Genomic DNA, 16,879 nt, shown 5'->3' with positions numbered 1-16,879 from the left:
AGAGAGAGAGAGAGAGAGAGAGAGAGAGGAGAGAGATTAGGGAGAGAGGGTAGGCAGAGAGAGAGAGGAAGAGAGATAGAGAGAGAGGAAGAGAGATAGAGAAGGTAGGAAGAGAGAGAGAGGGAGAGAGAGAGAAGAGAGAGAGAGACAGATTAGGGAGAGAGGGTAGGCAGAGGGAGAGAGAGAGAGAGAGAGGGTAGGAAGAGAGAGATATATATAGAGAGGGTAGGAAGAGAGAGAGAGAGGGTAGGAAGAGAGAGAGAGAGGGTAGGAAGAGAGAGAGAGAGAGAAGAAGAGAGATATAGAAGGTAGGAAGAGAGAGAGAGAGAAAAATAGAGAGGGTAGGAAGAGAGAGAGAGAGAGGGTAGGAAGAGAGAGGGAAGGAAGGAAGGAAGAGAGAGAGAGAGAGAGAGGGTAGGAAGAGAGAGGGAAGGAAGGAAGGAAGAGAGAGAGAGAGAGGGTAGGAAGAGTGAGAGAGACTTGTAGACACTTGTACTTTGTGAAAACGAAGTCATATTTAGTTAAAGTCTCAGCTTTTATTTAAACAGATACAGACTGTCCTGGCGTTGCAAGTGTTGAATAGAAACAGCATTAGATCCATCAGGGCTATTCTATTCTCTGTTCCATTCTAGGAGAGTCTGGCGCCTGCTCACCCCCATCCCTCAGCCAATGGCAGGGCTGGAATGCTGCACAGTCCCAACCCCCAGCTGAAGATGATTGGTGAGGACGATATGATGGACAGCTACGACCTGTACGACCCGTACGGTGATGACCAATCGGATCGTGAGGATATGGACATGGACTTCCTGGAGGTGGAGCTTGTTAGAAGTAAGTTTTAACAAGCGTACTATGAGTCACTGCCCTCGCCTGAGGTGTTAAATAGTGTGATGGCAGATGGGACAGAAGAGCCCCAGTACCGCTCAGTCTGTGAGCGCAGCGAGACCAGCTATCTGCAGCGGCTGCTCCTCTGGCCCGCCAGGGTGTGATGGAGAGGGTGGCTGCTCCTCTGGCCCGCCAGGGTGTGATGGAGAGGGTGGCTGCTCCTCTGCCAGGGTGTGATGGAGAGGGTGGCTGCTCCTCTGCCAGGGTGTGATGGAGAGGGGGGCTGCTCCTCTGTCAGGGTGTGATGGAGAGGGTGACTGCTCCTCTGTCAGGGTGTGATGGAGAGGGTGGCTGCTCCTCTGGCCCGCCAGGGTGTGATGTAGAGGGTGGCTGCTCCTCTGCCAGGGTGTGATGGAGAGGGTGGCTGCTCCTCTGCCAGGGTGTGATGGAGAGTGTGGCTGCTCCTCTGTCAGGGTGTGATGGAGAGGGTGACTGCTCCTCTGTCAGGGTGTGATGGAGAGGGTGACTGCTCCTCTGTCAGGGTGTGATGGAGAGGGTGGCTGCTCCTCTGTCAGGGTGTGATGGAGAGGGTGGCTGCTCCTCTGGCAGGGTGTGATGGAGAGGGTGGCTGCTCCTCTGTCAGGGTGTGATGGAGAGCGTGGCTGCTCCTCTGTCAGGGTGTGATGGAGAGGGTGACTGCTCCTCTGTCAGGGTGTGATGGAGAGGGTGACTGCTCCTCTGTCAGGGTGTGATGGAGAGGGTGGCTGCTCCTCTGTCAGGGTGTGATGGAGAGGGTGGCTGCTCCTCTGTCTGGGTGTGATGGAGAGGGTGACTGCTCCTCTGTCAGGGTGTGATGGAGAGGGTGACTGCTCCTCTGTCAGGGTGTGATGGAGAGGGTGACTGCTCCTCTGTCAGGGTGTGATGGAGAGAGTGGCTGCTCCTCTGTCAGGGTGTGATGGAGAGGGTGACTGCTCCTCTGTCAGGGTGTGATGGAGAGGGTGACTGCTCCTCTGTCAGGGTGTGATGGAGAGGGTGGCTGCTCCTCTGTCAGGGTGTGATGGAGAGAGTGGCTGCTCCTCTGTCAGGGTGTGATGGAGAGGGTGACTGCTCCTCTGTCAGGGTGTGATGGAGAGGGTGACTGCTCCTCTGGCCCGCCAGGGTGTGATGGAGAGGGTGGCTGCTCCTCTGTCAGGGTGTGATGGAGAGGGTGGCTGCTCCTCTGTCAGGGTGTGATGGAGAGGGTGACTGCTCCTCTGTCAGGGTGTGATGGAGAGGGTGACTGCTCCTCTGTCTGGGTGTGATGGAGAGGGTGGCTGCTCCTCTGTCTGGGTGTGATGGAGAGGGTGGCTGCTCCTCTGTCAGGGTGTGATGGAGAGGGTGACTGCTCCTCTGTCAGGGTGTGATGGAGAGGGTGGCTGCTCCTCTGTCAGGGTGTGATGGAGAGGGTGACTGCTCCTCTGTCAGGGTGTGATGGAGAGGGTGACTGCTCCTCTGTCAGGGTGTGATGGAGAGAGTGGCTGCTCCTCTGTCAGGGTGTGATGGAGAGGGTGGCTGCTCCTCTGTCAGGGTGTGATGGAGAGGGTGGCTGCTCCTCTGTCAGGGTGTGATGGAGAGGGTGTCTGCTCCTCTGTCAGGGTGTGATGGAGAGGGTGTCTGCTCCTCTGTCAGGGTGTGATGGAGAGGGGGGCTGTCCTTCTTCATGATGTCCTGGCAGGGTGTGATGGCTCCTTACTCCTTGTGCGTCTCTCCTCCTACCAAGCACTGAGGCAGCCTTTTTGAGCAGCGTGTCCAGCGGCCTAGTGTTCTTGTCTGCCATGTTGCCTCCCCAGCAGACTGCAGCAGAAAGACTAGCTAAATTACCTAATAGACTAACAGACTGTCTTGATAGAGAAGCTAATAGAAATACCGGTACAAGGATTCGTACAGCGGACAGCAGGAAATATTGACTTGACAGAGGCCGCTTCAAGTTCATCCCCATCAAACACCTCCGCAGATACCGAACATATCATCCGGAAAATGGAGGAAATGGGGAAGACAATAATGAAGGAAATGATCCTCCAATCACAACTGTCGGAGAAGATAATAACTCAAAAAGTAGATGCTATTAAAGAATCTATTGAAGGCAAAATTGATGCGCTGAGAGCGGACGCCGACGCACAGAATAAACGCACCGAGGCTCTGGAGAAAGTAGTGGAAGCCCACGAAATCAATTTCACTCGCATCTACAATGAAGTAGAGGCTAACAAAGTTAACCTAACTGCTGAGATGAAGGGGAACTACAATGAAATCAAGACGGAGCTCAGCGAAATAACGTTGGAGCTTACGCGAATCAATAAAGAACAGAAAGCCAAAATATTCGAGATGGAATATCAAAAACGCAAGCTGAATATTCGTATTGTCGGTCTGGACGAATCAGTGAGATGTGCAAACCCTGAAGAGTTTGCCACAGAATTACAGAAAATCTTGGGAACAGAGATCCTTCCTAAAATACCGGAGGTGGATCAGTGCTTCAGATTGGGACCCCGCTCCAGTGACAATAACGCTAAACCCAGAGTGATATTGGTTATCCTGCGCCAAGTCAGAATAAAATAAATGATTATTCTTGAAACTCGCAGGATGAAAGGCAATCTGAAATACATGGAGGTACCAATACACTGCTTTGAAGATTATTGTCATGATGTAGTGGAACTGCGTGCCAAGTTCAAGACGGTGATGTCTCAACTATACCTGGGGAAATACAGACCCCTACTAATATACCCTGCAATACTTCGCATCGTCGACAAACAAGGAGCAAAGGTTCTCCTCAACTCGCCTGAAGATGCAGCCAAATTCCTGTCTGAACAACACGCAGAATAGTGTATAAATGGCCTTTTAAATCTCAGTTATGCAAGGTCACCATATAGTACAACCTTTAATAACCGAGGATTTGGGACAGAGAGACCTACGTGCTCAGAGTTTTTGAATGCTTTCCCAGACGTGTTTATATTATTGCGGACATATTGGATTTAAGATTGGAACACTCCAGAACATACTGGAACATTCAGTCAATGTAAAAATGACATATTGGAATAATCTAGAACATCGAAGCATTCTTTGATATATGGAGCATTCTGGAATATCAGCAATACGTGGTCATTCACTCTACCAGAAGCCCCTCGGGGGAATAATCAACAGCTATCTAGATGCAGAACCACAGAGCCATCATAGCCGGCCGGCTGAAAGATCACTCTACACAACGATCATCGCCCACCCCGGTCAGGGGAAATGCTGCATACGTATTTAAAAACTGTTTTTTATTAATGGGAAATAATTTCACTACTTCTCCAATTTATACTTTAGATGTTTAAGCATAGCAATGCTCTTTTAAGATCTAAGTTAATGTTCTCTTCCTTTTACTTGTTTTTTTTTCTTTTTCATCCGCTCTCTCTGATTTATTGAGGCTCTCTCTTCAGTTCAATACCTTCATATTATTCATGGGTTACTATAAATTACACAAGTTCATATAAAATGTAAGTGATTAGGGCATGACAATTGAAGCTTATGTTTGGTCTTTATTTTTAGTTTATCTCATTTAAATTTTTATTTATTTATTTTTTACGGGTAAGTGGCCAAGCCACAGTCGACATTCTACTTATGGTAGAATTTAGAGTGTTAGATCCTATGGTATACATAGGAATGTTAAGGATAATTGGATCATTCTGGGATATCCGGTGGTGCAAGGGAGGGAGTCATACGCAAAGGTTGTGTTCATGGAACACAATCCTGTACGACTCTCGGTGGGAGGGAAGGGTAGGAGATTTTTATTTGTATATATGTATGTTTTTAAGCTCGGCTCTCAACGGGACCTCACTAGTGGGATGTATATCTATTATTGCCTCGCACTCTAGAAGCATTACCAAAATTACAATGCAACATGTATAGACTATGGCTAGTTTGAATATAATGATATGGAACACCGGGGGAATAAATAACCAACTCAAACGCAAAAGCGTGCTCACACTGATGAAAAAAGAACATGTGGACATTGCTCTGCTAAGCGAAACACACATTCTAGGGAAAGACATAGGTAAATTAGCGGACAACATATACCATAATATCAGTCACTCCTCTATTGGTACGAGAACTCGGGGTGTAGCAATAGTCGTTAAACGTAAGTTGAATATTGTACTAAAGGGAGTATGGTCTGATGTAGAAGGTCGGATAACTATAGCTAAGATTGAACATAAGAACAGGAAAATAGCGTTGATAGCGGTATACGCCCCAAATTTGTACGAAGAAGATTTCTTCACTACACTAACCAATGCAATGTTAGACATTCCCGATTACTCATTTATAATAGGAGCGGATTTTAATGCCATCTGGAACCCAAGGATGGACAAATCTTACCTCGCCTTTTCCAGCGAACAAAAGAATTCATCGAAGGCATTAAAGGATTGGTCAAAGATTACAGGTGTAAAGGACTTATGGCGGTTACTTAATCCCACAACCCGAAAGTACTCTTGTCGATCTGCGAGACATAAGACACTATCCAGAATAGATTATGTCTTTGCATCACAGAGACTATTTGATAATTATGAAGTGGAAATGATACCCAACGCACTATCAGATCACTGTTATTTACTCCTTAAAGGTACATTTGGTATACTATCCTCCCGAGCCCCAAGATGGCGATTTAACTCGTTGCTGCTTAACAACAAGGAATTCATTACACAACTCAAAGAAGCTCTTATAGTATTCCAACGGGAGAATGCAAACTCGGTGCAAGACCCCAGAATAATATGGATGTCGGTAAAGGGAATGATCAAAGACTTCACGGATAGCTTTTCCTCCAAAATGCGCAAGAATCAAAGCACAAAACTGGATGAGCTGGAAACGCTTTACTCAACGTTATTTAATTCTCTGAAATACAACAACTCAACTCGACTAGAAAATCAAGTTAACGTACTAAAAATAGAGATCAATGCCATATACAGACAACAATCGGAAATACAAATACGCAGCACAAGACAACAGCAGTACTCCCATGGTTCCAAACCCAGCCACCTATTAGCCATGCGATTAAGAATTAATGCAACATTTGCAGATATAACTACCATTAGAGCACAACAAGTACTTGTAACAGATCCTGTAAAAATAAACGATACAATCAAAGTATTCTACTCCGACTTATATAAATCAGAAATGACCTTCGATCAAAACAAAATGGACACATTTCTTAATCAAATTATTCTCCCTAAACTTTCAGAGGATGACGCTAAACAGTTAGAAATACCGATCACACTAGAGGAACTCAAGAAGGCCATAACCGCAATGAAAAGTGGTAAGGCTCCAGGAAGAGACGGTTTCCCATCAGAAATGTACCTTTCTTGTTGGGACATAATTGGCCCCTTATTACTAAATATGATCTTATACTCAGTCAAGGAGGGGAACTTCCATAAAATTGACAATATTGCACTCATAACAGTCCTCCTTAAAAAAGACAAAGACCCCAACGAGTGCGGTAGTTATAGACCTTTAAGCCTCCTCGGAACAGATATCAAACTGTACTCTAAGGTATTAGCCATCAGATTACAAAAGCATATGACGTCTTTAGTTCACCCGGACCAAACTGGCTTCATAGGAGGCCGCCTGATCACTGAGAACATAAGACGTATACTGCACGTACTTGATGCCGACAAGGAGGACACCATACCTAAGGCGATGCTGTCCCTGGATGCTATGAAGGCCTTTGACAGGCTGGAATGGTCGTATCTGTGGGCAGTGCTAGAAAGGATGGGGTTAGGAAAAGGATTCATCGATATGATTAAAGTATTATACAAAGACCCATCGGCCATGATTACAACAGGCACAATCATCTCTGAAATATTTCCGGTATCACGCTCTGCCAGACAGGGTTGTCCTCTTAGTCCCGGACTGTTCAATCTATCATTAGAGCCTTTAGCACAATATATAAGACAATCCCAATCCATAGAACCTATCGTAATCAAGGGCACACAACAAAAAATTTGTTTATATGCGGACGATGTAATATTGTTCATGAAAAACCCCAACACCACATTGCCTCATCTGCTCAAGTTGATTGAGGACTTTGGTGATTTATCGGGATTTAAGATAAATTGGCCGAAGTCGGCTTTCCTTCCACTTAACACCCCTGCAAAAAAAGATACAACCCTCCCAGGACAGATACCGATGGTAAAACATTTCAGATGCTTGGGAGTGGAAATATTCCCTACCATAAGACAAACGGTGAAGCACAACTACACAAAAATCCAAAACAAAATCAAAGACGACCTTGATAGATGGGCAAAACTTAAAAACACAGTACAAGCACGGATATCAATAGTTAAGATGGATGTACTACCTAAAATCAACTTCTTCTGTTCAATGCTACCGTTACCCCCTCCAGAGGGTTACTGGAAAAGATTACACTCCTCCACATACAAATTTATTTGGAATAACAAACCACCACGTATAAAAAGATCCACCGCACAGAGAAATAAAGCAGATGGTGGCATGGCATTTCCAGATTTTTTCCTATATTTTAAGGCGTACTCATTAAGTCCATTGACAACATGGTTTGACTCCCAAGCATTAGCATCTTGGAGAAAAATAGAAGAAAACATAGTAGCCCCACATAGACTGAAGGACATAGCATACACTAAACTACCAATCAAGCACTGTGAACGAAAATTTGGCCCCATAATTACTCATGCGATCCGGATATGGCGTGAATCACAAAAAAAAAATCCTAACCCACAAGAATGGCACAATCATACTCCCTTATTCAATAACAATGCTCTCTTAATTGGAAAACGACCTATAAGATTCCCTATATGGGAAGAGCAAGGCATACACTCATTAGGGGATGTTTTTAACAAACAGGGTTTTTGTAGTGATAAAGAAATACGCAAAAAATTTAATCTCACCAAGTCCACATGGCTTTTTCACAAACAGTTAGAGCTATGTTTGAAGTCTCACGGTGTTCCATTAGACAGACCAATTGAACACCACAGATACCACAAATTCTTCTACTCAAGAGAGACATCGAGAGGTTTTGTTTCAGAATTTTATCATCAATTACTAACGTCCTCGTATGAAACCCTCCAACTTGACTCTGTCTGGAGGAGGGATATACCAGACCTGGAAAATGACTTTGATTGGCAAGGAGCCTGGGCAAATGTCCGACTTACATCAAGGAACCCGGATCATCAACAAATCAATCTTAACTACATTCACAGGACATACTTGACTCCTATAAGACTGTGCCGAATGGGGCTCAAACAAGATTCCAAATGCACCCAATGTACAAATGGGGACGAAGGGACATTTATGCACATGTATTGGGACTGCTCACCAGTTAAGGCATTCTGGAAAGATGTGACCCAACAAATATCAAAACTCGTATCTTGGAATATACCTGTACACCCCTCGGTATTGCTGTTGAATGATGTTTTTGAGTTTGCAGTGAATCCACAGCTAAAGAGATTGGTTTTATCGGGTATCACAGTAGCCAAAAAGCTGATCGCATCACGCTGGTTTCAACCGGAAAAAATTTGCCGTAAAGTTTGGTTTCTTACATATCTCGATGTAATTTACCATGAAATATCTACAGCAAGAATTCTGGGTCTCAATGAATCCAAAATGTCAATGTGGTTAGAAGTGGTGGAGAGAATAAAAGCTAGCTTATAATGGTAGTGTCTGGTTAGGTGCGAGGGATAGTGGAGGTACTTCTCAAGGTGGGGTCCGGGAGGGGGGGGTTCGAGCTGAGCATATGTGTGTAGTTTTTTTTTTAGATAACAGGTATTATGGGTATATCTTATATAAGACAACTAACTAAAAGGTGATCTCATTGGATGTGCCCTGACAATTAATGCTTGTATATCTTATCGTGTGTTGTCATGTTTGTTTATATGTTTGTTTAAAAAATAATAAAAAAATAAAATACAAGAAATACCGGTACAAACTATATTTCTCCATCTATATCTCTCCATCTATGTATCTCTCTATCCTCCATATTTTTTCTAAATCAAAGAAGCCATGTATCTGTTTCTTACTGTCTGTAGTGGCCGCTTGTCACTCCCCAGATGTATTGACAAGCGTTACGATGCACCCACTTAGATATTTCCTACTCAGCTAACAAAGTTGTAGATGTTGAAATAGTTGAATGTCCAAGCTGCAGCTGATGTAGTTTGCAGGGTTTTATTGTCAAAAGGAAAGATGAATGATGATGAAGGTTAACAGAACAGTTGTCAGTTGTTTGTTAGATAAGCAGTTCCAACAATGAAAGCCGGTTTGAAAGCGTGATTCCTCGGCAGGTGCATAAATTGCACTGATTAGCAAGGTCTCTTATAATAGATGTGGTGTGCCCCCTAGTGTTCAAACATAAATACAACACCATAAATAATACAACTTCTAATATGTCGGTTTTGGCTTCTACACTGTCCATCTGTCTCTCTGTCTGTCTCTAGGTAAGAGCGACAGTGTTCTGACCATGGCTTTGGATTCGGATTTGGACCATGATGCCTTGTTCCTTCGCCACATCGAGCCGTCCATCTTTGCTGACCGTCTCTCGTCCTATCACGGCTCACCGCCGAAGACCACCCCTCTCTTCCCCACCAATCGCAGCTCTTCCCCTCCCAGACCGGGCAACCACAGGTGCAGCAGCAGCACAGGAAGCCAGGACCTGCTCTGCCAATCACAGAACAATCCCCAGTCACAAGCCCCAGGGCCCAGGACGTCCCGCCTATCAGCGTTCTTACAGGAAATGGAAAACGATGATGGACAGGAGGCATTGCTAAGCAACCAACTAAATGAGCAATGCACACCAAACGGCCGACTGTTCGCTAACATAGCTAATGCTAACGCGGCTAATGCTAACGGCCTGAGCGCTAAAGGGCAAGCTCACCGTGCTGGGATGATCAAAGGTTGGTTGGTTTGTTTGTAAAGTAGAATGTTTCATAGCCTAATAAGGCCTATAGTTCCTACTCATTAAGACCAAACAACGTTTGTACAAGTAACACATTAATTGCCAATAACGAGTATACTCGTTATTATGATCGTTATTTCTTTTATTCGCTATTGGCATTCATAATTCATCCAGGAAGCCTCCGGGAGCCAGCTGGACGCTGTCTGATATTGCAACGCCTCAATACCGCCGCCTGGTGGATTTCGGGCGAGTTACACTCCACTCTAAACCGGAAGTGGAGCTCGTGCATCGGGGAAAAAGCTCCGCCAGAGATATTTTGTAACGTGGATCAATATACACACCTCGAGTGCATTGGATCGCTTTCGAGACGCAAGAATCAATATGCTTTCGCCGTTTATTGCGTCATACAAACGGAATATGGATCTAGCAGATCGACGTCAAATAATTGGAATTTTTTTTCTCCAGACACATCGGCCAGAGGTAAGAGGAATCTAACGTTATTTCCAGCTCGATTGTCCATTTATTTCATTGCAATCTGTCCGATCAATGTATGGTGTCTTACTAAAGAAAGCCGTTAGTGACAATCAAGGAATCATAAACGACCCCCCCCCCCCTTCCTTCACGCATGATGGAGCATAATGTATAGCGATCATATGCATTTGAAATTTTTAATATAGCGTGTATAGGGACGAAACGCCAATCGATAATGTATAATACGCGTCAGGGCCTATAGCGTGCATTCTAGGAATTACTGCTATAGTATGCAGTCTAAAAACATACTTATATTCTCGACGGTACTAACACGACAATGTATCAATGGAAAAATATAACGTTCCCACATCCGGAACGATAGATACTCGATGTTGAATGGGCCATAGTAATGTCGATATAGCTATAATATTTAAAAAGTTATAGCCCTGCAAAGAAGGTGAGCCACTCCATAGGCTTAGAGCACTGGCAGAGAGTGGTAAAGATGGGCATACTGCATGGCACCCAATGTGTTAAAGATGAAGGAATTCATATAGATAAATAGATACTCTGTTAAACACTGCTGACACAGCACATTCTAGATCTGATGAACATAACTTGCATCTTAAGGTAGCCTGGAGTTCGTTGCACCATGTCTTACTAAGTGCAAACTATGGGTTGGACCACTCACATTAGTTATTACGTAGAGCTTAGTAAGTACTAAATATTTATAAATACCCCTAAGGTGGTGTAAGTTATAACTTAGACAAAGATAACCGTGTATATATAGTCCATGTAACGTTAGTATGGTGATGGGAAGCTTTATATTAAGTGTTCCAGTGTATTGACATAATAATGTAATGACCCTCGTTGTATAATCATAAACACTTGTTGTACCTGAGAAAGCTCATGTGGTTGGCTTGAGAGATGGACAGAGTAACGTTAGGTATAGCTAGCTAGCCACAGCCATGTAAGTTAAAGTTGGTAATCAATAACGGTGTCAGATAGCAAGGTGGAGAGTAACAGGATAAGATAAGATAAGATAATCCTTTATTGATCCCCTTGGGGAAATTCGGGTGTCAAAGCAGCATGGGGGGGATACAGGGTGGGGGATGCAAAGCTTCACAGTACAAATACAATATAGTAATATAAAACTACAAACACAAGATAGTCCAGTGGTGAGTGTCCAGTGATAACGTTAGTTTGCTGCTGCTAACGATAGCTAGAGACAGTAACGTTAATGTACTGTAGCAAATGTTAAAAGTTGTTATTCCAAAATGTTGTGTTGTAGCTTGTGGCTGTTTTATGTTAGCGCATGCAAGCAGAGAATAACACATTATTAACTAGGATGTCTATTTCATCGAGCAACTCGTTAGCAGTGAACTTCATTCAGCATATCTGCGGGCTATTAAAAAGTATTCGAAAGTTCTCAATTTTAGGCTTTAAAAGTTATTCAAAAGTCTTACATTTCATTTGCATTTGCAGGTATAACATTTTTGGGGGGCGAGCCCGGGTGTCGGGAAATTAAATAATATTAAATAAATTAAATGTTTCTGTATTCAAGTCGTTTGGTGCATCTGGTGAGAGTTTGTAGGGAATGTGCGAGAACTTTAATTGCCGCACAAGTGCCGGAAGTGCAGCCGCCAGTTCAGTGTCGCTATGTGTTTATTTATGTTTTGCTAGTATGGTCGTGAAATTGGTATAAACGTATGCTCTAAGTGGTTTTTGCTTTGCTTGCTGATTGGCTATAAAGTTCTTACTGTCATGTTATGTAGTAACAACTTGCACATTACTAAGTGTTTAATAGCTAAGATATTGTGTAAGTTGGCGTGGTGCAACCAAAATGAATAAACAACTCGTTTGAAACTAGTAACAACTAAGGGTTTAGTAAAAACAAAATGTTTGAATTTAGTAATGACTTACGCCAAACTGGTGCAACCCAGTCCTGGTTGTTAGTTATGATCTATAGAAACTCTGCAGCTCAGAGATCAGCCTTGATTTAGGAAATATCACCCTGTTTATTTTACTCTGTTATGATAATGTTCCATATTTAGTATATATGGTTTGTCAAAGCTCCGACAATAATGTGAGATTGCACCAGCAGATGACACGCTAGTTGACTTGTTAGGGTTAGCATGCTAATCATAACATGCTAGTTAACTGGTTAGGGTTAGCATGCTAATGACAACATGCTTGTTGACTTGTTAGCATTAGGGTTAGCATGCTAATGATAACACGCTATTTAACGTTAGGTTATAACTATAACCAAGTTCTGTGAGTAATGGTGACGCTCAGCATCACACTTGCACTGTACTTCACTTCGTGCACGCGCACTGAATAAAAAATTCCACCATGTACCTTTACATCCCAACATTCGTCTGGCCACACCCCCATCCGCTTACCTTCATAAGCAGGTGTGTGGTCACCTACTTGCCTCCTTCCCAAGCTTTCACCACAAGGTGAGATCAAGGGCCGCAGCGGCATCTGATGCTGAGCGTCACCATTACTCACAGAACTTGGTTATAGTTATAACTAAGGCTGTCAAATATATCGCGTTAATATCGCGTTAACTCCCGATTCTATTACATTTACATTTACATTTAGTCATTTAGCTGACGCTTTTATCCAAAGCGACTTACAAGTTCTGTACGACAAGCCATCAGGAAGAGCACAACTCTATCAGCTGAGTAACAATGTTCATCAAAGTGTTGAGTGCTACAGTGTAGGTTAGTTTATTAGGACAAGTGCATGACAGTATGGTTAGTTAGGGTTAGATTTTTTTTTTTTTTTTTTTTTTTTATTCAGATAATGGTTGAAGAAGTGCGTCTTTAGTCGACGGCGAAAGATTGGACGTGTTTCGGCTGTCCTAACTGGGGTGGGTAGTTCATTCCACCATTGTGGGGCAAGGACTGAGAATAGGCGACTTCTCTTTGATGACCCTCCCGGAGCTTGGATAGGAGTAGGTCTGAGGCGGCCAGAAGATGCAGAGCGTAGGGGTCTTGAGGGTGTGTAGTTAGAGACCATTGACCGGAGGTAGGCGGGAGCAGTTCCCTTTGCCGCACGGTATGCTAGGTCGAGGGCCTTGAAGCGGATTCGTGCAGCAATGGGGAGCCAGTGCAGGTCCCTAAGAAGTGGGGTGACATGGGCCGACTTCGGTAGGTTTGAGATCAGGCGGGCCGCTGCGTTCTGAATGAGTTGAAGAGGCTTAGTGGCAGTGGCCGGGAGGCCAGCGAGCAGTGCGTTGCAGTAGTCGAGGTGGGAGATGACTGTTGATTGGACGAGGAGTTGGGTGGCTTCTTTTGTCAGGAAGGGGCGTATCCTTCTGACGTTGCTCAGGAGGAATCGGCAGGTTCTGGTTGTCGCTGCGATGTGAGCAGAGAAGTTCAACTGGTCGTCGAGGACAACACCAAGGTTCTTGGCGGTCGGGGACGCGGTCACAGCTGCATTTTATTAATTCTATTAATGCCACTAATTTTTTTAACTCAAGATTAACTAAAAAAAAAAAAAAAAAATTACTAGACTTCACTCCGGTGTATTATTGATGCTCTCATTGATACTATGTTTGTTTCTGAAGTGTGTGTGTGTGTGTGTGTGTGTGTGTGTGTGTGTGTGTGTGTGTGTGTGTGTGTGTGTGTGTGTGTGTGTGTGTGTGTGTGTGTGTGTGTGTGTGTGTGTGTGTGTGTGTGTGTGTGTGTGTGTGTGTGTGTGTGTGTGTGTGTGTGTGTGTGATATAGAGAGAGAGGGGGGTGAGAGAGATGAGGAAGGGGCAAAAGAGAAAAAGAGCTGGGAGAGTGTGTGTGTGAGGGAGAGAGGGGGGTGTGTGATTAATCAGCCCTTGTGTGTGTGAATGTAACAAGTTCCTAACAAGTTTTCTTTCCCCTATTATTTCATGCACACTTTATTCATTGTTTTAAATTATTATTTTCTTTTAAGTTATTTTGTGCATCACTCTGTTTTGAATTTGATGCAAATTTGCAATGCATGAGGGTCATCCTTTTGTGTTAAATGGCTGCACAAAGCAAGCATTAGTTGACTCGCATGTTGATAAGAGTATTAAAACTTGGAACTTGAAAAAGATCTGTTTAAGGTATAATAAAAAAAAAAAAAAATGCGATTAATTTGCGATCAATCGCGAGTTAACTATGGACAATCATGCGATTAATCGAGTTAAATATTTTAATCGTTTGACAGCACTAGTTATAACCTAATGTTCTGTTTCGTAATGGATCTCGCTCAGCATCACACTTGCACAAGGGAGGCTGAGCGAGAGCCATAGCCCGACAAATGTACCCCGCTGAGGCCCCCCACAACCATCAGATCGGGGAGGACCGAGCCCCCCCCGACCCTCCCTAATGGAGGATACCCTCCCTATTGGAGGCTTACGGGAGGGAGACGGATCCGACCGTGCGAAGAGGCACTCAAGCAACTCAACGCACAGGGTGAGCAGACCGTGGCTTGACCCCACGACTACACACACGCACAACCCGCATGCCACCCGGGAACGAACGGAAGGAACAACCTTGTTACTGCCCCCAGAAATCACGGGGTCAAGAGCAAACCCAACCCCGTGGCAAGGCCGTATCAGCGGAGCGCGAAGGAAGACCCAGACCCACTGAAGGGACTGGATCCCCTGAAAAACGGGGGCCCGGAGAGGTCAATGACGCCAGGCATCAAGACCCCACCAGGTGGTCACTTAGTGACACCGCCCCCCACATCGCCAACGTATTCGGATAAGGCCCCTCCAAGAGCGGGCCCTTTCCCCCCAATAGCACACCGCCTGGCACACTGACCCTGCAGAACAGGCAGTCAGCATGGCCGTAATCACACAAAAAAGGTTAACCAACGGAAGCAGGCAGCGCACCGGGGAAACCAGGCAACAGGCTGTAACCTGAGCCTGGAGCACTGCGGACGAGACAGGCGCCAAAGGAGTCAGCTGAAAACAGCCCCCCCGGCGGAAGGGGCGTATGCTGGCGTTGTTGCATGACAAAGCCTCCATTAAAAAAAAACCACCCAGAGGGGTTGAGGCAGAGAAGGCTGACATGATTGGCAGACGTCATGAACGTGCAGGGGCTCACTCAACCGGGTAACCCGGGAGTTGACTCTGCTCCAACACACCAGGGAACCAACCACCCTGTCGTTACCATATGCGGTGGTTGTTCCTATAACCCCTCAAGAAAAAACTCCAAAACACACCTGCGGGCATACACTGGCTATACCGCAGTACAAGTGTTTCAGTTTCCAAAAAAGGGTTATCCCAGGCCTACGGTATCAACAAAACTTTACTTCGGACCGGGCCCGGCGGCACGGGAAGCACAGGGTTACCAGAGGAGGTCCAAGACCACGCCAACAGCCCCCTCTTCGCCACGCTTGAGAGAGGAGCGAAAAGAATGGAGAATCAGCCCTAAGCACACCGCACTTGGTATTCCCAGGCGGTCTCCCAACCAAGTACTAACCAGGACCGAACCTGCGTAGCGTCCGAGATCGAACGAGATCGGGCGTGTACAGGTTGGCATGGCCGTAAGCCATTACGATAGTGCAGAGTACAACATGTACCCAACAAAGGGTCTCCATAGCGCCTAACCCTGTGACACCCGGACCGACCTGGCATTTTCCCCCCCGAAAAAAGCACAAGTCCCTCAGGGTACCAGAACAGCAGATCTGCATCCCCGGCGGACAACGGGTTAACTGACCTGGACCAGCGTGACCAGACCAGTCCTGTGTCCTAACCACGCCGACATGCCCACTCCAGGAGAGGGGGTAGGTATGCGTGTCGATCTAAAACATGAAAAGAGGGCGCCACCCAGACGGTCCCCATTTAGACCGTGCTCAGTGGCCCACCCCAAGGGCGTGAGACCCCTCTACCTATGTTCAGATCTATTCCGTTAACATCCCCCAGATATGAACGAGAATTCATCGAGACTACCTAGTAAACTGGCGCTCGGAAGAGACAAAACTCCATCCCAGTTGCCCTATAAAAACGCTGTTTTAACAAGCAACCAAGGCGCACTTAGCCCCTGTGTGATTCTGTCACAGAAACACACCTGAGCCAGCACTATGTATGCGTCGAGACCCAAACACATCAATGGATAGTCTAGCAAGACACCAAACATTGTTCCTCCAAGTCGCCTGGGAGAACGACACGGAGCCGTCGTGCTTCATGTACCTTCCTCTTTTTATTCAAAAAAGAAAGAACACAGACTGACATGAATCCCTCGTGACGCCGCTGAGGGTAAAAATTGTTTACATTTTTACATCCCACCACCCTCCCATAGGGAGGAGACGGAAATCCCCAGAGAGACTTCCCACGCGAGCTGTATAGATTGAAAAGAATATATTGCAACATTGAGCCATGTAATATTTTGGGTTAGGGCTCTCCGAGGAGGAGGCACTGAACCAATACACACTCAATAATCGAATTGAATCGAATACACACACAATAGAGCAGGACTCCTTTTTGAAGTTCTACTCACCTTGACAATCTGAGGAGGAGGCTCTGAACTCTGAGGAGGCTCCCTCACAGGGAAGGAGAGTCCTAACTCACAGAAGGCCCGAGTAGGAGCTTCGTGAGGAGGAGCCCTGACCACTCCCTGAAAAAGATCCATCATATGGACCCGAACAGCTCACGGAAGCCTTACCAACAGAGACGCGCACAGTGACGTACTC

General features: G+C 45.4%; 1 protein-coding gene across 1 annotated transcript in view; it reads left to right on the top strand.

Moving 5' to 3' along the window:
• The window catches only part of LOC311226626 (solute carrier family 45 member 4-like), a gene marked incomplete at both ends in the record, with an annotated part of 30,013 nt that overhangs the window by 652 nt on the left and 12,482 nt on the right, over nucleotides 1-16,879 (top strand). Inside the window, 2 exons of the mRNA XM_084312044.1 lie at nucleotides 638-828; nucleotides 9,291-9,746. Of these exons, the coding sequence (XP_084168170.1) occupies nucleotides 638-828; nucleotides 9,291-9,746 (647 nt within the window). The remainder of the gene's footprint in view (nucleotides 1-637; nucleotides 829-9,290; nucleotides 9,747-16,879) is intronic.

The sequence above is a fragment of the Notolepis coatsorum genome (genome assembly GCF_963971535.1).
Source record: "Notolepis coatsorum genome assembly, chromosome: 4".
In the NCBI taxonomy this organism is placed as follows: Eukaryota; Metazoa; Chordata; class Actinopteri; order Aulopiformes; family Paralepididae; genus Notolepis; species Notolepis coatsorum.
Note: the sequence above shows the minus strand (reverse complement) of the source record. Positions and strands in the feature narration are given on the sequence as shown.